The following is a 21,183-nucleotide window of genomic DNA, read 5'->3' on the forward strand; positions in this document are numbered from 1 at the left end:
TTGAACATATCTATTCACCTGCGCAGGCTGTTCAATGGTGATATCACGTGATGCTGCCTGGAAACGCGAAACTTCCTTAATTGTTTCCGCGTCACGTCGAAAATCGCCTTTTTAACGCATCTTCAGTTCGACGAACCCCCACCTCGACAACACAGCACTCGCCCTCTCGCCTGCACACGCAATCTCTCGATAAAGGCAGCGGTAGACCAATTTACCGTCTCATCCAGCCCTGATTAATATATATTTCCACCATGTCTGTCGTTTCTCTGCTTGGTGTACGGGTGGTGAACAATCCTGCACCGTTCACCGCTCCGTACGAGTTTGAGATCACATTCGAGTGCCTCGAGCAGCTACAGAAGGGTACGTTGGATGGCTGGCGGGAAGATGCAAAATCTTGATCCTAGACTGACGTCTTACCTCTAGATCTGGAGTGGAAACTCACCTATGTTGGATCTGCGACCTCGTAAGTCTCAGTGCTGTTCCTCGCGTTTGTGGTCTTCGAAAAGAAGGTGGGAAGGCTGACTGATTAGATCCGAGTACGACCAAGAACTGGATTCGTTATTAGTTGGGCCAATTCCAGTCGGCGTCAACAAATTCATATTCGAGGCTGACCCTCCAGACTTGAAGAGAATTCCCACCTCTGAGATCCTGGGAGTCACTGTCATCCTCCTCACGTGTAGCTACGATGGGAGAGAGTTCGTCCGTGTTGGATACTACGTGAATAATGAATATGACTCGGAAGAGCTGAACGCGGAGCCACCTACGAAACCAATTATCGAGAGAGTTGTCCGTAATGTCCTGGCGAAGAAGCCCCGAGTAACGCGATTCGCGATCAAATGGTCAGTTTATGATGTGCCTGCTTTTTCTAATATTCTCTACCAGTTACTAACTAGAGTACTCGAAAACAGGGACTCAGAGGATTCCGCACCTGCGGAATATCCACCAGACCAGCCCGATGTGGATGCATTGGATGACGATGGTGCGGCATATGGCGCTGAAGAGGTTGAGCTTCAGGCAGCCCTCGAAAAGGAGCTCGAGGAGCTCGACAAAGAGGAAGTGAACCCCGACGGCATGGAAATTGAAGAAGGTCCCGCTAATGCCGAGGAGGGCAATGCCGACGATGACGAAGACGATGCTGGCAGTGAAGACCTGGAAGCGGAGAGTAGTGAGAGCGAGGAAGATAACGACGAGGAAGAGGGCGACGAAGACGTGGAGATGGGTGATGGAGACCCGGCAGACAACAATCCTTCTGATCCCAAGGCCACCGCCCAGCCTCAGCAGCAGTCTGAAGTTATGGTCCATTGAATAAAATTTGGCAAGAGAGTGATACCATCATTTGGCGGGGAACCATCGTGTTGGTTACGAATGCATGCACATTTTATGATTTAACTGGCGTCTGTTTAGTTGCAACATATACTATATTCTGTTATATCCCAGGCTATTATAAATTCCATGAATATTTTCAACAGTGCAACTGCTAAACAATGTCCGCTGATCTGTGTTTGTAGAGGTTCTTCGTTTTTCAATATCCATGCCACCCATAGCAGCGTAGGCGGCTTGCTGGATCTATCTGGTCCGTCCAAGGTACGATCCCAAGCCTGAAGATGCCATCCTCCTTTTCTTCCTCTATCCCAAACAAGAGACAGCGAAGTAAGCATCGCGAGTGACCTGAAGGGTTCTCCTGATTCACGGAGGTCAAGAGGCTCGAGCCGAGGCACCAAGGAGGGGCCGCCACCTTAAAATAATTAACCCTCGAACATCCATGCAAAGCTACATGCAACTCGCTTGCATCTACACATTATTCTTCCACGCAAGCCAGCAGGAGATCGAAAGCTAGAGGACACTCCTATTACTTGGTTTTATTGCATTCCCGTCCTGGAGCATTCATACGCAAAATGGCCGATACGACCGCGCCCGCGCCGGCGGATAAAGAAGAGAGCAGAGCGCCAGTTGAAACTCAACCTCCAAAGCCAGTAGAGGTCAGCAGTAAGGCGCCTACACAAGGAGATGAGGAGGACTCAGACTGGGAAGAGCTAGACGGTAAGCACATCTATTTATAAAACGAATGAGCTGGATTCACTTTGGAAAAATGGCCGGTTTCGCTGATCATTCTGCAGATGTACTCGATGATTTCTCTGCGTCGAAGAATGCTTCGCAACATACACAGGCAGACGGAATAAAAACAGAATCTATAGAAAAACAAGTAGAGGCGAATACGGAACTATCGAGCGCAGACCAAGAAGCGCTACTAAAACAACTAGAAGCTGGCATGGCTGAGTTGATGGGCGCCTCTGCCTCCGCTGACGCCAGTGGACCAGCTGCGGTGGGAGACACTCCGAAGGGGAAATCTGCAGAGATACCAGGGTTGCCACCATTTCCAGGGAACGAAGATTGGAATGCGCTGACCGAAGAGCTCGAGAAGAAGGGATTTACAATGGAAGATGTGATGAAGCTGATGATGGGTGAAGAACTAATGACCGGAGGAGACACTATTCCCAGCGTGGATGGCCCGAAAACTACGGCAAAAGCTACGAGTACTCAACCCTCATCCTCGAAGAAGGGAGAAGAAAACTTCCAAGAGACCATTCAAAAGACGATGGAGCGGATGCAGGAATCAGGCAACAAGGCCGCTGCCGAGGTTAACGAGGGTGGAAACGAAGATGTGCTTATGCAGATACTCAAGGCAATGGAAGGCGGAGGTCTAGCTGGTGCCGGCGAAGGGGATGACGGAAACCTCGACAAGCTTTTCATGGGCATCATGGAACAGTTATCTAACAAGGAAATGCTGTACGAGCCTCTGAAGGAACTGGACGATAAATTCGGGCCTTGGTTGAAAGAGAATAAGGAGAAGGTAGGGAAGGAAGACCTAGAAAGATACGAGTTGCAGGCTTCGCTGGTGTCTGATATCATCAAGAAGTTCGAAGAGAAGAGCTTCTCAGATGACAAGCCTGAGGATAGAGCTTATATATGGGAGAGAATGCAGAAGGTATGTGAACAATCAACATTATATTGTATCGTTGGATCTGTGCTGACTTGTCAATTAGATGCAAGCCGCTGGCAGCCCTCCAGATGACCTTATATCGGCTCCTTTCATGGACGAAGCCAAACTCCAGGCATTAGGTCAAGATGGCTGCGCCCCGCAATAACAATAGGATAACCAGTCCGGTGCGCACCGGTTTTAATATATTCAAGCCTGCCAATGTATTGTACATAAAATGGGATACCCCGTATTAGTGGTCGTCTTTATTTACTTCCCATTCCCAGAGAGCGTAGGACATGGAAAAGCAAAACCAGTTACCAGCCAAAACCAACGCCGTTTGAATGTGGCAGGTAGAAAGCTGCCGTAGAGAGCCATGACTTCAAAGTGCTCTTGAATAAACCGGCCTAGCGCCAAAATCAAGTCGAAACTGAAGTTCAAACCACAGATATCGCCTTAGGATACGCCTGGACAATATCCGTCGATATGTAAGCAGCCCATTTGTATATGTCCAGATTTTGAGATCAACCCCCAACTGTACCCTTGGGTGTTCTGGTTTCTTTGGCGTAATAGTAATGAGCAGTACCAAGCACATTAACGCCGTGCCATCCGGCCGAAATGTAGGCTGCAAAGAGAATGCAAGAAACCGTGTTAGGATCCCGATGTATCCATCTGATGGTGGGATTTGGACTCAATTCGATCGAGAAGCTCAACTAGCATATCATCGTCGAACATGTCACTATCAAGTGACTCTCCGCCGGCTCCATTCCCCGGCGCATCCTCAACTAAAGCCATATACTCGTTTTCCTCCTCGGCAATAAAGTCTTCCAATAACGCTTCGTCAAAATCTATATCTTTAGTTAGAGCTGCTCAATTAAAGAACGATAGCAAGAACTAAGACCGAGTCTTGATCTCACCTTCATCCTGCTCAGCAAGATACTCCTCCGCTTCATCCTCATCGCCATCCTCCAAATACTCAATTTGAGGACCTGACTTCGCCATCTCCTCCTCAAATCGCTTCTGCTGCTCTAAGAAATCATTTCTCTGGATCTGATCACTTCGCGCGTCAAACTGGTTCGCACGACGACCGCGTTTGACTCTGTTCAAAAAAGCATCTCGTCGCGTTTCTCTGGATTGTCGCTCTGTCACTCGTGCGGCAGGTCGGCTTATGGTTGCTGCATATCGCTGGGCGAAATGTGATGGCGAGGAAGCCGGGTGTATGGCTGCTGGGCTTGCCGGGGCTGCCGGGGAAGAAAGCGAGAAGGTGAAGGGTGTCGGACTGAATTGGTTTGTATGGTTTGTATCTCGGCTTGATCTATTCTTTGGGGTTATGGGGGTATTCTGGTCCGACATAGGGCATGTGGCAGTTACGGCGAACTGGTGATGAGAGGCGAGCCGCGGGGAGAACGTTGGCTGTGGAAAGGCCGGAGCAAAGGCGAACATGTTGCAATTCAATGGCAGTTCACACTATCGTAAGTATACGCAGCTGGTATCTTATCGGATGATATATTGGTATGTCTGGGGAGATATCATAGATTGGTCGAGCATATAGATACTCGTGTCGGTCTTTTAACCACGAAGTTCCGCAGACGCGTTCTCGCGTTCTTATCTTTATCTTAAGGCGGCAATAAGACATACACGTGACTTACACCTTACATAAGCGCATAAAGTGTGGTCTCGTGACTACACGTGATAAATAACCCTGTATTAGCATCACGTGATTCAACATGTGACGTCATCATGAAATTCCTCAAAAACCCGGGGAACTCAGGCCTCATCATCACCAATCGATCCAAAAAAACCACTTTCATCCATAATTACATTCTGCAAGCTTCAGAGTCCCCCATAACGGTCAATATCTAATTATTAGGCCTGCCCAAAGCTCCTCAAGGAACTCAGCACTAAACAGACCATTAAGATAAGCCACCATTACCGCCAGCAGTTGACCATCTCCTCTCCGGGACAACCGTCAGGGATTCTCAGCAGTTCCCTAACTACAGGGGACCCTAGCCCTCCCCAAACCTTCCACTACAAGATCCTCAGTTTACTTGAGAAGAGACGAAGACAATACCCTTCTGTTGCCAATACCCGTTGTCCCTAGACAGTTCATTTCTTTTAGAAACACCGTCGTAGTGGATAGCGGCAACCCCTCCAAAAGAGTCGTGCTTGGCCTCCTTATAGGAAATTGCAAGCCTCCGAAGCCAGCGGACGAGCCCGCAGGAGCCGCAGGAGTAGTTAAGGGCGTATAGAGTCATAGCTATTAGTAGCCTACTCCTTGATAACTCGTCAGAGGAATCCTAATCCCCGTCGGAAGAGCCATTGTCCCCGGAACCCCTCCTTTAGGACCTCTCGTACCACAGTCACCCCCCTTTAGATCCTATTATGTTGAGAGAGAACGTCTTCGTCCATCTCCCAGACTTCCGCCTGAGCGGCCAGTTCTCCGGAGCGGAGTATGGGGGAGCAGAATTATGGCTGGACCGTCTTGACTAGGAGATGCAGTCAATGGTGGACAACAGCTTGAGTCCCCCAGCTGTCCCCCCCAAGATTTACCTAAAAGCACTGAGGGTACTCCTCATCGGCAAAGCCCAGGAGTGGATGGTAAGGGACGCTGAAGTCAGGAGACTGTGGGCCTTAGGTACTCAAGTAGCCCTAGACACGATCAAAGACCGCCTATGTTCGAGATTCCCGGGGCCTGAGGCAGACGCCATCCCGTTATCCTTTAGCGAAGAACTGTCCTTGCTAAAACAGAAGGAGGACGAATCTCTCACCCAATACTACGAGCGGGGTCAGGCCCTAATCTCCCTCGCGGGTATTGAGGATGCACCACCCAAAGACGCCCCCGAGTCCGCTCAGCTAACCGGAGGTGACCGTATTCTCCTGAACACTATCTTAGAGACCTGGGCTAAGGGTCTCCAGGACAGCGAAGTTAGAAGGAAGGCTGTGAAGTCCTCAGTGGATGGCACCACCAGCTTGAAGAACCTGTTGAATGTTACTAGGGACGCTCATAGGGCAGTAGACGCGGTTAGGAAGCTAGACATTGAGGAAGCCCGTGAACGAGAGCTCTTCCTCTTGCGGAATACAGTCACCCGGAACATGAGCCCCCGACAATTGGAGGACTTATACCATCAGTGTGCATATCCATCCGGATACTCCCCCCGGCCTAGGAGACTGCCCAAATCCACACACACCACGACCGCCTTGACTACCCAAACTGAAGTAGTCTGGTCGTGTCCCTTCAGCGAACCCATTCCCAGCCATTCACTAAATCACATGTAATGTTATCTAGACTTATGTAATAGGTTGCCAGCACGAGAGACGACAAGACGGCTCTTCAAGCTAGGAGACCATCCTATCATTAACCATTCACTCTCCTTAAAATCTACATCCCCAGTATCCTACCAGCAGATATATAAATACGGGATATGCTCCCGAAATGCGCAGTGAGAAGTGTATTATGTCATCAGGAACCCGATCGCGGGACTAGTCCATATCGGGGACTCAACGCCAAGGAAAGTGACGTCGTGACTTTCCCCACAGCGAAAAAGGCACATAAGCATAAAGCCAGGCCGTCCACCGCAAAGCCACCACACCACCCCTTTACACAATTTTCATACTTCTATAAACCAGTTAATCCAACAGTGCGGAAACGATGTCGTCGTCAAAGGATGTTGGCTCTGGCGTTCCTGCCTCTAGCAAGGGATCTTGGGCTACTTTCCTCAAGGTAAGTTCCCCCGGCCTGTGAGGGCATTACACGGAATGCTGGGGAATTCATTCTGATATAAACCACAGTCTATTGCATCTTTTAACGGTGATCTATCATCCCTGACGGCTCCCCCTTTTATTATCTCGTCTACCTCCCTGGTCGAGTTCTCTGCGTACTGGGCCGAGCACCCCAGCCTGTTGGTCGCACCGTCACGCGAGCAGGACCCGCAAAAACGCGCCTTGCTGGTTTTGAAATGGTTCCTCAGTACTTTGCATCAACAGTATTGTAGCAGAAGCGAGAAGCTAGGGAGCGAGAAAAAGCCGTTGAATCCGTTCCTGGGTGAACTATATTTAGGAAAGTGGGCAGATGACGGAGACATTGGTGATACTCTGTTGTATAGTGAACAAGTGAAGTATGGAATACACCGGTTGCCTTGGAATCTTTCACACCCAAAGCTACATTGCTAATGTCGTATGTTATAGCCACCACCCTCCAGTCACTGCTTACACAGTTGAAAATAAAAAACATGGTGTCCAGGTTAGTTCTCATCAAGAGTTTTTTTTTTTAACCTTATACAACTAACATAGAATGGGTAGCTACAAGGATATAATGCACAGAAAGCGTCCTTTTCAAATACGATCAACGTGAAGCAGATCGGTCACGCCCTCTTGTCGTTCCCAACACCCGGCTCCTCCGAAAAGGAAACGTACCTTATTTCCCTCCCATCTTTACACATCGAATCTTTGATTTACGGCACCCCATTTGTCGAACTCAACAAATCCACTTATATTGCCAGCTCAACAGGATATATGGCGAAGATCGACTACTCCGGCCGTGGCTGGGTTAGCGGCAAGAAAAACAGTTTCAATGCCATTCTATACAAGCACAGTGAGGGAGAAAAACGCCCACTATACACTGTTGATGGCCAATGGTCTGAATCATTTGTTATAAAAGATGCTTCAAGCAAGAAAGAGGTTGATAGATTTGATGTTAAGAAGTCCAAGACCTCCGCTTTCACGATTTCTCCAATTGAAGAGCAGGATATATACGAATCTAGACGAGCGTGGAAAGACGTTGCAGCCGCGGTCGAAAAGGGAGACATGGATGCGCTCTCAGCGGCCAAGTCGAAGATAGAAAATGCGCAAAGAGAGCTGCGAAAGGTTGAGGCTGAAGAAGGACGAGAATGGGAGAGACGGTTCTTCCAGCGCATTAACCTGGATGGTAATGACGGGAACAACAAAGAGAACGAAACTTTTAAAAAGCTTTTGAAAATGGCCGGCCTCGATGCTGATGGCGCATCATCGTCGCCGTCTAGTTTAATCGATTCTGATAAAACTGGCGGTGTCTGGAGATTTGATGCCTCTCGAGCTGAAGGCGCCAAGTCACCGTACCACGCTGACTCCGTGCATGGCGTTGGCCTTGCCGTTAATACAAAGCCAACGCAATAATTTATGACGGCCTCATTTTAAAACATTCACCCTACGCTTCCCGTCTTACTTCTCTGCATATTAAAGCTTGTCTTATGCGTTACACATCAATTTTTTGCACCTGCTATCATTGCGTCACATAGCCGCTAGAACAGCGGTAGGGTTTATCATAATGATGGGTATTTTTCGGTCTATTATTATCTATTTACATTATATAGAGAAGAGATAGTATAGTATAATAAACAAATAGCATATTCTTCCAACGTTCCCCTTCGTACAATCTGCTCAAAATCATGCATATATGCAAATAGGAAATATCTAATATGCGCTAAAAACAGACATAAAGGAAACATGAAGTTTTTTATAAAGAGGGGATAATTTATGAAAACATGAAATCAGCTCATCCTAGAAAAGGTCTGTCTCCTCTCTGGGGGAGCGAAGGACTGATGCTCATGTGAATCATGACCCCTCTGAGATTCATGAAGAGGTAGCTCCTCAAATTGACCCTGGCCATCACTATCCAAAATCCACTTGCCGCTAGCTGACTTATTTCTCTTCTTGTTTTTGCGTTTCTTATCCTGCTTCGGTTTCTTCTCAAACTCGCTCCCGGGGCCAACGAGGAATCTTCCTGGATGGAAGATATTGAATGCGACAAGAGCAAGGAACATGGGAGCTGCATCTAGAGCGTAAAACGCCGCTTCGTTTGTGGCGATGGCTGAATGAAGACCACCTGAGAATTCAATGAGTCGGTAAATGATTCGGATGGTGATTAGGAGTAAAGATGTGTAGACGGTGTAAAGAAGTGGCCGCCAGGCGTACTGTGGGCAATCCGTTTTTTCGACGATGGTCATTTTCTTTTGGAACCGAATTGCGAGGCCCACGAAAATTAGAATGAATAGTTCCTGGAGCCCAATACCGCCCATATCTATATGTCAAAGTTAGAAAGGCAACACTCATAGTCTATTTCAAGGTAAAAGATAAAACTTACAAAGGTTAATTCCGATTTTGATACTGTTTGCACTATCGGAATTCAGAAGGCTGCTCGACGCCCCCTGAGTGAGAAAGGCAACGATATCCAGACAGACGAAGATAACTGTCAGCTTCCGCGCCGAGATGCCGAAACATCTCTGGTCGGGGAGGAAGAAGTGCACCATGCGTCCGAGAACCATGTAGACGTATGCGTTTATCCAGAGAGGGGCAAGGGCAATTAGGATATGATGGGGATATCCGAATCCCTTCTGATATAAGTTCATTGAACCCGCGGCTCGGAGGGCATAAGCAGTAGCTTCCCAAGCACCACCCATAATGATGACCCAGGAGAAAAACTGTGGAGCAACTTGAGTTAGAAGGTTGCCAATTCTATCATAAAAGATGGGATGGTTTCGTTCAGTACCTTTTTAAACGTGATGGCCTGTATGATATGGGTTATAGTGGTCAGGAAAAGAATACAGCAAAGACAACTGCGGGTGCGAATGTCGGACAATATTGCCATGGCACATCTTCATTATTGATGAAGTCAATTCCATCACACGAACTCATTGTTTAAAACAAACGAAGCTCTCAATGCTCAAACCGGTATGCTGAATCTGATATAAATCAACACCGAGGGAATAAATGAAAGAGAGACTGAAGGTTCTATTGCTTTGATGATAGAAACAGAATCAGAAGAAACATCCCGAGGAATAAAGATGAATATATACATATTCATCTCGAAACGGCTGTAGATAACGCGTCCCTCAATCTATAGGAGAGCGGGTATCAGATCCCACGGCCGTCCAGAACCCTAGACGGATTCTATTTCGAGACTGAAACCTCACTGAGCTTGCGGCAAGCCTCAAGCTATGGTCAAAATCAATTGCGACGAATGCGAGCCAATACGAAGGACTAACTGAAAGGCGCGGTGAGATTCTTCGCTCTGACGGAGCACTAAGACGTAACCCTTGCTCGAGTCTTTCTGAAGGATGAGAGAGTACACGCATGTTGCTGTCGTCACCTCCCAGCAAGTCGATGTGGCCGCTGAGCCCCAGCGCAGTTCGTTCGCATTACTCGTTTAGCTCCACCAGACATGCAGCAAGGATTAGAGTGCACAACAGCATCGATGGCCCACTTGAATCGAGGCTTGGAGGCTATTCATGTACCGCGACACAGTTGCTGACGTTCCCTCACCTGGATAGAGGTTTGGAGTCTGGTTCTTCCATAGGGGAATTGGTGCGGATAACATCAAGCTCAAGTTGCTATATTTATAAGTTTTCTCTAAATTATATGATTGGCTAGAATTCCGCAATTTTATTGGACAAATTTCATATTATATAATACAGTCTTGGTGGTATTTTCGGGGTCTTTTATTGGTCAGAAAGTCAACCACCTAACCCTACCCTAAATATCCAGTATCAACAGGCCTGATATCAAACAACAAACGGGCTGATATCGAGCTGAAAGACGCTGGTCTTGCTCTTCCTTTCTTTCTCTTCCTATAAATTTCCTCTTTATACCTAGGACCTCCTAGCTAGCTATTAAGTTACTAAGTTTGGCCATTAAAAATTCTCCTTTAGAAAATACTCCGTGGCTAGCTCCCTCTTTCCCTCCGCCAAATGAGATACCTACCTAGGTATTTAACAACCCTATAGACGCCGATAGTAACCTTGGAAGTAAGCAGAAAGCTTTTCTGCTTCGAAACGGTCAAGGTAATCGGCCGAGCGCTGGCCATAGTCATCATTAGCTGATATAATTTGACTGTCTTTGGAGTCCTCTATAACCTGGTAATTGGCCTGACTTGAGGTGTCTGTTACCTTCATATCAAGATTCAAGCTATCGTTAATAATCTTACTGCGGGGGAGAGCGAACATGGAGAATTTGGCGTTCATTGGCCAGAGTCGACGTGCGAGGAGATAGTTGAATCCGTAATTCGTTAAGAGAAAAGATTCATCCAGATCACCCAGCAAATTATATTCACTTCTGCCTCCAAATCTTGACGTTCCGCTTCCTAGCTCTAGTTCTCCCATAAATTATTATTCTGACCTACGGCTTTGAGTATATCATACAGGTGTACCATTGTCACTACCACACGCCCTACATTGAAATCAAGAGAAGGGCTCGTTATTTTTAAACCAACCTCCTTTACTTGCACGATGTAACAGGCTTCAACTTTGGCAGGCCGTAAGTTATGTCGAATATTCTCAGAACACTTAGTCCTTAGCTACTATTAGATGAGGGAGTACCAGGTCCAGCGGAGGTTATATATACCCTTATATATCCCATTGCCCTCGTGGAAATCTGAACTTAGAACAACCTGCTATACAGTCCCCGTCCACAATCTAAGAACCTACTCGTACTACATCAAGTATGCAAGGGCTAGAAATTATGCATGAGTCAACCTTGTTCTCATTTTATCCTAAGATGCAGCAGTCTGTTGCGGATGAATGCATGTTATTTCAGAATACAAAGGTAGAAAGAAAAAAAGGGGGTGGAAGGGATATAAAATAAAACGGCGAGGACAACAGCCTAGAGCAAAGAACTGATAATACATGAAAACCAGTTTTTGACCACTGATCATGGACTGGAAATGAGGAGTTGAGGCGTAGCAGGTAGGCGGAACAAACGACCAAAGCGAATACAACGATATGATAGGTTGTAACGGGACATCAAAGAAGGCGACAAAGAGAAAAAAAAAAGACCAACAAACTAAAAAAAAAAAACAATTTCTTTTCTTTTCATGAAGCCTTGCTTTCGTTTCTTTCTGCAGGAGTGGCTTTTTCTCCTCCATTGATTAGATTAAAAATCACTATCCCAGGCGATCGGAGGGAAGAGATAAAGAGGGGTAGAGAGATAGAAGAGATTAAGGCACATAATAATTTCAGCGTATCAAATCATGAAGAAGCCAATCTGAATGATGTGTTTGCTAATAGGCGGATGCGCAGTTAGCAAACAACTAAAAAAAAGTGAATATTGATTTGGATGAAAGCCTGTAAAACAGGCAAAACAGAAACACACACACACACACAGAGAGAGAGAGAGAGAAAGAAAAGTTGTTCATAGCCAGGCTCCCAGGAAAATGTAAAGAGGAAATAAGTAAAAAAGGTAAAAGTTAAACGCATCGCATAATGGAGAGAGAAAAAAAAAATAGTAAAAACAAAAAAAGGTACAGCAACATTCCCATTTCCCCATTCCCCAATCGCAAAAAGAGATAAGTGATGGTTCAGGTCAAGTCAGCGCAGAGTAGAGTAGAGCGGAGCAAGAGAGTAAGAGAGATAGAGAGGAGAAAAAAGAGGAGAAGTAATAGTAAAAAAAAAGTTCCACCAATTCCCATATTTCTTTTCCATTTAATTCGTTTTCGTTCTTTTCATGTCCCTTTCATTTTTCGTAGTTGTTTTTCTTTAGGATTCCTCAGACATTTCCCCAGGTGGCATGGCCAGTTTTTCTTCTAAGCGTCACGCTTAATGGCCGTAGTTTCCGCCCCAGCCGCCACCACGGCCGTTGTTACCGTAGTAGTTGCTGCCGAATCCGGCGCCGTAGTTGTTGTATGCCGTTGCCTGGTGGTGAGATTGAGTGGTACCGGCTTGGTGGGCACCCAGACTTCCTAGACCACTATACTGCTGGTTGAGGTGAGGATAGCCGCCAAAGGCTTGTTGGTTGGCTTGCTGCGCGGCGGGAACTGGAGGAAGGCCAGACTGTCCAGTGGTGGTGGGCTGGTGGGGTGCGTTGTTAGCTGCCGAACCGGGACGGTTGACGTGCGAAACGGATGGAGAGGGGCCGCCAGTTTTCGAGGAGTCGTAGGCTTTGGCGCTGCCAGTCTCGTCAGCGCTGGTGGGCTGTTGCGAGGGGATGGGCTGGTTTTGGCCAAATCCAGATTGGGTACGACCAAAGACATCTGGGATGCCGCCAAATGCGGTGGCGCCGGTTGACTGCTGCTGTTGAGCATCGGAAGGTTGCGCGGAGCCAGCGCGTCCGTAGGTAGCAGAGTCACGCTGTGGAGCGGCAGTCTGGTTGAATGCGGCAGTGTTGGCGGGAGAGGATTCGTAGCCAAATCCGTGCTGCTGGGGTTGTTGGTTATACATTCCGCCTTTGCCATATGGGGCGTACTGGTTGCCGTAAGCAAACTGGGATCCGTGAGGAAGGTAGTGTTGTTGCTGCTGCTGTTGCTGCTGCTGCTGCTGTTCCTCGTATCGTCGGGCATCGTCGTACATGGGACGGTTTCGACCATACTGGTGTTGCTGATGCTGGGTCATCTGGGTCATGTATGCGTTCGGGTAGTGAGGGTTAGAGTAGTAGGGATATCCGTAGTTGAATCCTGCGTGTGCTCCCTGGGTTTGAGGCATGTGGTGCGATGGCTGTTGGGCGGATTGCACTTGACCTGGAACGGCAGGCTGGGGGGTGTTTTGGCCACTGTTTGGTGCTTCAGCATGCGCATAACGGCCTGGAGGTTGAGAGGCAGGAACTTGGGGTTGTGACTCCGCTCCGGTGGTCGAGAATCCAGCTCCGGCGCGCTGGCTTGCGGTGGGGTCCTGAGGCTGGCCATATGCGCTATAGTAGTATGGGTTGCGGGATTGGTCTGCACCGTAGAAGGCGGAGTAATCGGCAGCGGTTGTGACTGCGGTAGGTTGAGATGGCATGCCCTGGTTGGAGAAAGTCTCTTGGTTCTGAGGTTGAGCTTGTTGATCGGCTTGCTGGTTGAAGATATCATATTGCTTCTGGGCATCGCCATATCGAGAGAAGTCATTGAATGGGGTGTCCGCAGAGGCGACAGGGGCTGGGGGGAGGCCGGGAGCGGGTCGTGGAGCGGTAGCGGCGGGTTCAGGCGCACCCATAGGTCTCGTGGAGGGAGGGAGAGAGGCGCGGGGGGCAACAGGAGAGTGCTGAGGAGGCTGAGGGCGGGTTTCTGGTTCTTCTCTTTCTTCATCAATGTTAACATCGTCAATAGATCCGTTCAATCCCATGCTACCGAATTGGACAGCTGCACGGTCGACAGCGTGGTTTTCAGGCATCACGACGGCTTCTTGCTGTTCCATAACACGGCGCTGGAAGTTAGGTCCGCGCGTAGAGCCGGTGGCAGGGCCCTTGGGATAGGCATAAGAGGTAGCTGGAGTTCGAGCTTGAGGCTGTGGCTTTTGTTGCTGTGGAGCAGATTCCTTTTCGATGTCAGTAGCTGTTTCGGTGTCAGGTTGAGCAGGGGTTTCAGGTTCGGCGGGGACAGGTACAGATGGAGGCGGTGGTTGCTGTTGGGGTACTGGAATGACGGGCTTTGGTTGTTCGATGGGTTTAGATACTGGCTGTGGCTGTGGCTGTGGTGGTTGTGGTTGTGGTTGTTGCTGTGGTTGCTGCTGTTCTTCGGCGGGTTGAGGTTCCGGTTCTGGGACGGCGACGGCGGGTTCAGGAATATGCGATTCAACAGGAGCTTCAACTGGCTTCTCCGGAGCACTTGGGGCAACAGGCAATGGGGGCTCCTTTACAGGCTCCGGAGCCGGCTTCGCGAATAGACTGGCCCATCCTCTCTTCGAACCTTCAGGGATCAAGCTGCTCTTCTGGGATTGGTCCGTCGACGCCTTGGGAGCCTCCTGAGAATTCCATTCTGGCTGAGGTTTTGTCTCGACAGCAGGGGCCTCTACAGGCGCAGATGGCTCCACGGCAGGCGTAGTAGAGTCCCAAGCATCTGTGGTGGGTTGGGGGGTCGACTGTTGAGGGACGGTGCCGTTGGCCTGAGTAGGCTGAACAGCATGGGAACCAGCTCGCCCGCCACGACCAGCACGTCCACGGTCACCACGGCCACGGCCACGCACGTCAAACCCTCCGCGTCCACGTCCTGCCCGTGGCGGAGGGGCGTTCTGCTCTCCTGAGGCAGGCTGAGCGTCCTTGGTGGTGATCTTTTGCCGGGTGCGATCAGTATTTTTCTTCTTTACTTCACCCCACTGAGAGACGTTTCCTAGACCAGACAGTTCAATAAGCAGTCCACCGGGTAGTAGTAGGTAGATAGACAGATAGACGACAAACCTTCTGTGATGCGCTCAATGGCGACCTCTAGGTCTCCGTTAGCATCCTCAAGAGCGAAAACCAGGTCTTCGTCTGTCCAGTCAGCGAAGAGCTCCTTTATGGTCGACAGGCTGCCAGCGTGCTTCTTCTTCAGCTGGCCAATCTCTCCTTCGTCTTCGTATGAGGTGGTGTTCGTCTGGTCGTCCATCTCCTGGCTGGCAGGCTTTGCTGTCGTCGTCGACCTGGCGCCTCCCCGTCCGCCTCTGGAGATGTGGCCACCCCGTCCACCGCGCGCTGAGCCGCGCCCACGCGAGGCAGCCGGCCTTGATTGCACCTCAGACATGGCTGGGAATTGTTGTAGAAGAAACAGACGTTACGAAAGGGCGTGAGGGTCGAGGACTGCTGAGATGCAGCAGGTCGTGTGAGGGCAGGGCGAGTTCCAGGGAGAATTTTCGGCTGCCAAAAACAGCTTTAGACGAGCACAGCCTCTCGCTCTAGCGGCGGGCAGAGCAGCGAGATAATGCAGGACGGTGTAAGCAGACGAACAGAGATGTAGGGAAGAAGAGGATGAAGGCGAGGTTGAAGCTGAAGATGAAGTCGAAGATGAAGCTGGGTTGGTCGTTTGCGTGAGGCAAGTTTCGCGATGGCCAAGGGAAAGGCTTTTTCCGGCTGATTACGCGAGCCGCTAGTCTCTCTACCTACGACAAACACCTCTACCTACACCTACACCTACTACAGATAGCAGACACAAGATCTAGCAGAGACTTGACGGCTGGATGACGGTTCTGCTTGATATACGATAGACAGGGACAGCGAGAGACAGACACAGACACAGACGGACGGACAGACGGACAGACAGACTCAGACAGACGGACAGAGAGAGACAGAGAGAGACGGACGGACAGAAGACAGACAGACAGAGATGAAGCCGAAACTGCTCAATTTGCTGGCGAAGCAGGTTCATCCGCCGCTGCCCAAGTCTGCGCGCGAGAACCAGCAGCTTTTCAACATGATCACCTCGACGTTCCGCCGCCATCTCGACAACGAGCACCCCCCAACCGGCTCCCAGGATTCCGGCAATCACAAGGCCAACGCCATCAGTGCATCCGGGCCTAGAGCAACGGAGCAGCATATGAAGTTGATACTGGAGCATCCGCTGTTCAACAAGGTCCCGTCAACGCTAGCTAAGCAGGATAAGCATGTACAGAAGCGTGGGAGGAAGCACCATGGCCCCTTCGGTGCATTGGAGGATGCCATGGCGTCAGGCAGAGCAACCCCCGACCTCTTGCACGGATGTCTCAGGGCCCATAGACTGTTACTACGCAAGCACTCAGGTGCAGATGCCATTCAGGCCATCAAGGAGTCCCAAGGTGGCGGACGTATCATCTCCTGGTTCCTAGGCGCTGATCAGCAGGCGAGGGACCAATTCTTTGGAAACAGACACACCATGGCTCTAGTAATGCCGTACCTCGCCGTCCAGGACCTATCGCCCGAGGTGCTAAAGTGGCTAGAGCTCACTAGGACGCACCATGCGGCTCATCAGTCCGAACCCGCTCGTGATCTCAGTTTCGGCGAGCTCAACATCCTATATGAATACGTGGCTGCCGAAGTAAATTACGGCAAGGGAATCGAGGGGGCGCTATCATTCTTCCTAGAGGCCTTTTCTGCCTGGTCGGAAGGGCAGAAACTTGCGCGCAGCCAGAAGGTGGGCCGTCCCCCGCCCTCATTCCGCCCAGCAACGTATTTTCTTGCGCAGTGGATTTTAAATCCAGAGAATGCGTCGGCGGTCAAAAAGATCGACCCGCAAATATTTGACAGCTTCCACACTGTCTGTGTGTCACTGCCTAACCAAATTTGGGCGGCCTTTTTACCCATATATCATCCTACTAAACCCGACCCTACATCCCCAATCAAGTACATAAGATACCTGAATGTATCTGGTACTGTGTATAGCAATCCAGATCGACTGCTCCGTCTTTCGCTCGAGGCGGCATCCCTGTGTCTTAAACAGAGACAGTACGGTCCTGCTTCTGAATTTATTCGTATATCGAAGAGGATGCTACCGGATAACAGTACGACAGCCAGCACGACGGCTAGCACAACGGCTAGCACAACAGTCAGCACTGCTGCGAAGAAGGAGCAAAAGGAACCGGCTTCCCCGACCAGTGATCTCCTCGATGGTTTGATTCTTGCGTGAACGGCTCACGGGCTATCGTTGTTCGAAGTCACTCTATTGCTTTATCGGGCGCCCCAGGGACAGGGCTGGTGGATCGCCCTCTTCCCCATCTCCCGTCGTTAATGGGTCATATCACACAATTACTTGTGGTTTTCTTTTGTCGAATTTCGTCGAATACCATGCGTTTGACGGTATATTCCCTCCTGCCATCACCACGCAGACGCGAATTCGATGGCCGCCAACCACAGTGGCAAGCCGTTGACAGGCTATTACTAAACAGCAACTACTTATTTACCATCTGTTCCAGTGGCCATTTTTTTATGTACAGGACGTGTTCAGGCGTTGTATATAGTCTCTAGTGTCTATATGGTCTATACTCGGTATCCAAGACACGGCTCTTATGAAATATATCTTCTCTCATCTCACACCACAGAACTATACACTACTCTATCGTCCATTCACGTCGAGCCCGGCCAGCTTCAGCCAAGATCCCAGACTTTTGGGTATAACCAGGAAATCCAGTCGTCCTTGTCCCTGGTTCTCTAGGCAAACATTATGTCATCGCTCGAGTCGTAGACGTCAGCGTCAACGGCCATTTTACCATTTCACTCGTTGAACCAGAAGATATATAGTCATCCTTCCTCGCCATCTCTTTCCTTTGTTGCTTTCTCTTCACCATCATATCATGGCCACCACCACGACCACCACATTCCATCCTCATCCTCCTCCTGCATATCCTCATGTGTCCTCTACTGATAGAACCACAGCACCACACCTCGATCAAGCAATAACCTTATATTTAGTCATGGCACAGTCGTCCAGGTATCCAAAATTCCCTCCTCCAACAGCCAGCCAGGCAGAAATATACGTCTTTTTACGGGCATGGCTAGCAGCTCGAGGGCAGAGTGCTTCGTTTTGCTTTAAAGGAACAGGTACGACGCTATACTCCCTATCGGAAAAGGAAGTGCAAGATATGCTGGGAGATAAAGAACTTGGAGCAGCGCTATATTCCTCTTTACGCTACGATTCTCCGTATGGGGGTGTAAGTCGACTGGGTTATATTCGCCATCGTACCAGTACTGACTATGTCTATAGTTGATGGGAGTTGTCTCCGGGCTTTCGAATGCAGCGAAATCGTTCGGGCCATGGATGCAAGCTCCTTCGCCCAAGTTATCGTCTAAACAGCCTCCTCCACACGCTTCGAAGCAGCCTAGGGGATCGGAGGAGTCTTATGCCAGGCCAAAAACGTCCTCTATAAGCCGGGGCGAGGAAATACGCACTCACTGTCTCTCAGAGAAGCCCAGCGCTCAGTATCTTAATAAATTCTATGTTAAGTAGAGTCTAGATATCTAGAGCCTTATTGCTATCACCATGGATGGCCATCTCGAACCTCTCTAGTATCTTCTTATATCACAGCATCAGATCAAATATCGATGACTTTCTACTTCTTTACTACGTAGACTTGATTTCTAGCAGCTCTAAGGGACCTCGAGTGTACCTATCCCGGTCCTATCTCAAGGGTGTCGGGTATATCAGAAGTACAGATACCCCGAGATCGTAAGAACCATCTAGTAACGCCGGTGCCAAAGGGATCAGATGAAAAGAAATATGAACTCTGCCTGCATACTCCGTACACTGACTGATTTTTTCTCCTTCCAACTTGTTTACCTTACACAAGCCACAGCCCGAATCGTCATCGAGTACTCTATATACATATTCAGTCCCGGCAGCATCGAGAGAGAACCTCGCGCCGTGCAGTGCAGAACCAGTCCGTAGACGCAGGTAGTAAGCACCTCGTATTCCTCGCCGGCTCGTTGGCCAGGCCCGTAAGCAAGTAATCGTTAAAGCTGGGGGAAAGGCGATGGCGATGGCGATGGAGCGCATGAAGCTTAAGCCGAACATGGATCCGGGGTCAACGACCAACTTCGGGCAAGCCTGCCACGCATAACATCTCCTTTCCTCGTCCCCTTCTCTCTTCCTGCTTCATCTTCTACTTTTTTTCTTTTCTTCTTCTCTCTGCGTGTAGCAAATCGTCAGCACCGTACCGGGCCCCCAATTGCCGTGCTCCCTTCTCGCGTGTCGGCGCATCCCATCTACATATACATATCACAGCCGCGCAGTCTTGCGCATTCTTGACGATGTCGAGTGAAGGAGCCAATGCGACTGCGAATGGTCGGACGAAGCAAGATGACACCAGTACGTGTTTCCCGTCTCATAAGTCCTTTCCTCCATCTGCTGGTTACGTTTGGTCCGCTGTCGTGGTCTATAGATGTACCACCACTACCTATATATATATATATATATATCATGCTAGTCAACTAACAAACACATCTTTGCAGTTCCTGCTCCAGTCGTCACGGTAAATTCAACCAGTGCGGACGTGGAAAGGCCGTCGACCACGGCGAATGGCAGCGGCGAGCCGGCGCCTGCTGATAGTACCGAGAAGCCGGCCGTAGAGACGAAAGCAGACGCGCCGACTGAAGAGAAGAAGGACACCCAAGAGTCCAAGGAAGAACCCAAAGAAAACCCCGAGGAACAGTCCAAGGACGGAAAGGAAGCTGGTGACAAGCGTGACCATGCTACCATGTCTGCGGCCGAGACGGCTGCAGCTACCACCACGGATAAAAAGGATGCCGAAAAAGAAGACGCAAAGGCTGAATCCAAGGAGCCAGCAGAGAAAAAACAGAAGGTCAAGCAGGCAAACGAGCCTGTGGCCACGACTGCTACTGAGAACGGCAACGCCAATGGTAACGGCAACGGAGCAGCGAAGAGAGGACCCGGCAGGCCCAAGAAGTCCGGGGCAGCAGCAGCGCCGCAAAAGAAGAAAGCCCCAACTCCACGTAGTTCCGATGGAATCGGGAGCAGGACCAGAAGCCGTCGATCCCAGCCCGAGGCGTGAATCGATTTTGATTTTGAGAAAACAAAAATATTATGTGGCAGCGGTAGGCGACTTACAGCATGTATTGGTCCCTTCTATCCGCTTGATTGATATGAGCCTGTTTATTTCGTTATATGCTCTATGTTATGTTACGTTTATGTGCTATGGAACCGCCGTCTTTCCAGCTTTTACTACTTTGATGCCATGTTAACCATCTCGGCGCAGCCACAGGACGGAGAGGCTTGGACAGGATCTAACGGGGGGAATTATGGACGGACAGGAGGCGGTATTTTTCATCGTGAACGCAACACACATTTCAGGTGTACAATATCTTGTTAAATACTCGCCAAAAAAATGTATGAAACGACCCCGTTATGCAGTAAATATGGAGATGTGTCTTTTTTCAGCTGCGTATCTTAAATAGTTGTTACGCCTCTACAAGCTAAATGGTGCTACTTCGTCACCAGGATCTAGAAGAGAGACAGCCGTGTAGACCAAGGTGACGCAGGTCGCAGGAACAGCCTCATTACGTCTTCACTTTCTCGTCCATGTTCCGTTTTCTACTCCGTAGTCCTCCCCTGCGCGGGTATACGTACTCGACAGCGGAATACGAGGAGTCGTCATGTTCACTTTGTCTGCCCTCGACAGCGAACTGCTACGGCCTCTCCGCTGACTCCATCGAGGATGCTTTCATCTGCGACTGCGTTGGCGCGAACTTCGGCAGGCTGCTGCTCAGGCTGCGCCGTGGTGATGCTGCATCGCCCAGAGAAACACCGCCGAAGCCGCCAACTAGCTATTTCTTAAGCACCAGAGGATGTCCCGTCCATCCCAGCATCAAATATATATCTTGCAGCCCCAAATCCGCCAGATCGCTGCAGGGTAATCTTCTTTTCTCTTCGGCTGCTTCACCCTGCGACACTCGCTCATGCGACCGCCGTTGATCTCTCCCTTCTAGCGTCTCGTATGGGCCCTGGTCTCCGCTAGAATCCGAGCCCCGGACGAAGAACCCAGCAACCGAGCAGCCAGAGACTGAATCGACCGAAACTCCTCAGTCGGCCT

General features: G+C 49.6%; 8 protein-coding genes across 8 annotated transcripts; 5 read left to right on the forward strand and 3 right to left on the reverse strand.

The window, feature by feature from the left end:
• Nucleotides 1-251: 251 nt before the first annotated feature.
• Nucleotides 252-1,305, forward strand: GIQ15_03135 (histone chaperone ASF1; the record flags this gene model as incomplete). The annotated part of the gene is made up of 4 exons (XM_033550552.1): nt 252-360; nt 424-463; nt 531-839; nt 909-1,305. 4 exons carry the CDS (start codon nt 252-254, stop codon nt 1,303-1,305), a joined length of 855 nt encoding a protein of 284 aa, XP_033407713.1.
• A 590-nt stretch (nt 1,306-1,895) lies between these two features.
• GIQ15_03136 (uncharacterized protein) lies at nt 1,896-3,146 on the forward strand (the record flags this gene model as incomplete). The annotated part of the gene is made up of 3 exons (XM_033550553.1): nt 1,896-2,040; nt 2,118-2,986; nt 3,045-3,146. 3 exons carry the CDS (start codon nt 1,896-1,898, stop codon nt 3,144-3,146), a joined length of 1,116 nt encoding a protein of 371 aa, XP_033407714.1.
• Nucleotides 3,147-3,628: 482 nt separating this feature from the next.
• GIQ15_03137 (uncharacterized protein) lies at nt 3,629-4,420 on the reverse strand (the record flags this gene model as incomplete). The annotated part of the gene is made up of 2 exons (XM_033550554.1): nt 3,629-3,825; nt 3,895-4,420. The coding sequence occupies 2 exons, from the start codon at nt 4,418-4,420 to the stop codon at nt 3,629-3,631; spliced, it is 723 nt and encodes a 240-aa protein (XP_033407715.1).
• A 1,059-nt stretch (nt 4,421-5,479) lies between these two features.
• Nucleotides 5,480-8,128, forward strand: GIQ15_03138 (KES1; the record flags this gene model as incomplete). The annotated part of the gene is made up of 5 exons (XM_033550555.1): nt 5,480-6,105; nt 6,617-6,698; nt 6,767-7,092; nt 7,163-7,217; nt 7,277-8,128. 5 exons carry the CDS (start codon nt 5,480-5,482, stop codon nt 8,126-8,128), a joined length of 1,941 nt encoding a protein of 646 aa, XP_033407716.1.
• Nucleotides 8,129-8,502: 374 nt separating this feature from the next.
• GIQ15_03139 (RTA1 domain-containing protein) lies at nt 8,503-9,411 on the reverse strand (the record flags this gene model as incomplete). Its single annotated transcript, XM_033550556.1, has 2 exons — nt 8,503-9,032; nt 9,096-9,411. The coding sequence occupies 2 exons, from the start codon at nt 9,409-9,411 to the stop codon at nt 8,503-8,505; spliced, it is 846 nt and encodes a 281-aa protein (XP_033407717.1).
• A 3,129-nt stretch (nt 9,412-12,540) lies between these two features.
• Nucleotides 12,541-15,413, reverse strand: GIQ15_03140 (uncharacterized protein; the record flags this gene model as incomplete). Its single annotated transcript, XM_033550557.1, has 2 exons — nt 12,541-15,023; nt 15,092-15,413. The coding sequence occupies 2 exons, from the start codon at nt 15,411-15,413 to the stop codon at nt 12,541-12,543; spliced, it is 2,805 nt and encodes a 934-aa protein (XP_033407718.1).
• A 579-nt stretch (nt 15,414-15,992) lies between these two features.
• GIQ15_03141 (uncharacterized protein) lies at nt 15,993-17,267 on the forward strand (the record flags this gene model as incomplete). The annotated part of the gene is made up of 1 exon (XM_033550558.1): nt 15,993-17,267. The coding sequence occupies one exon, from the start codon at nt 15,993-15,995 to the stop codon at nt 17,265-17,267; it is 1,275 nt and encodes a 424-aa protein (XP_033407719.1).
• Nucleotides 17,268-19,384: 2,117 nt separating this feature from the next.
• GIQ15_03142 (uncharacterized protein) lies at nt 19,385-20,145 on the forward strand (the record flags this gene model as incomplete). Its single annotated transcript, XM_033550559.1, has 2 exons — nt 19,385-19,442; nt 19,586-20,145. The coding sequence occupies 2 exons, from the start codon at nt 19,385-19,387 to the stop codon at nt 20,143-20,145; spliced, it is 618 nt and encodes a 205-aa protein (XP_033407720.1).
• Between the last annotated feature and the right edge of the window lie 1,038 nt (nt 20,146-21,183).

The sequence above is a fragment of the Arthroderma uncinatum genome, assembly GCF_011692745.1.
Source record: "Arthroderma uncinatum strain CBS 119779 chromosome Unknown scaffold2, whole genome shotgun sequence".
In the NCBI taxonomy this organism is placed as follows: domain Eukaryota; kingdom Fungi; phylum Ascomycota; class Eurotiomycetes; order Onygenales; family Arthrodermataceae; genus Arthroderma; species Arthroderma uncinatum.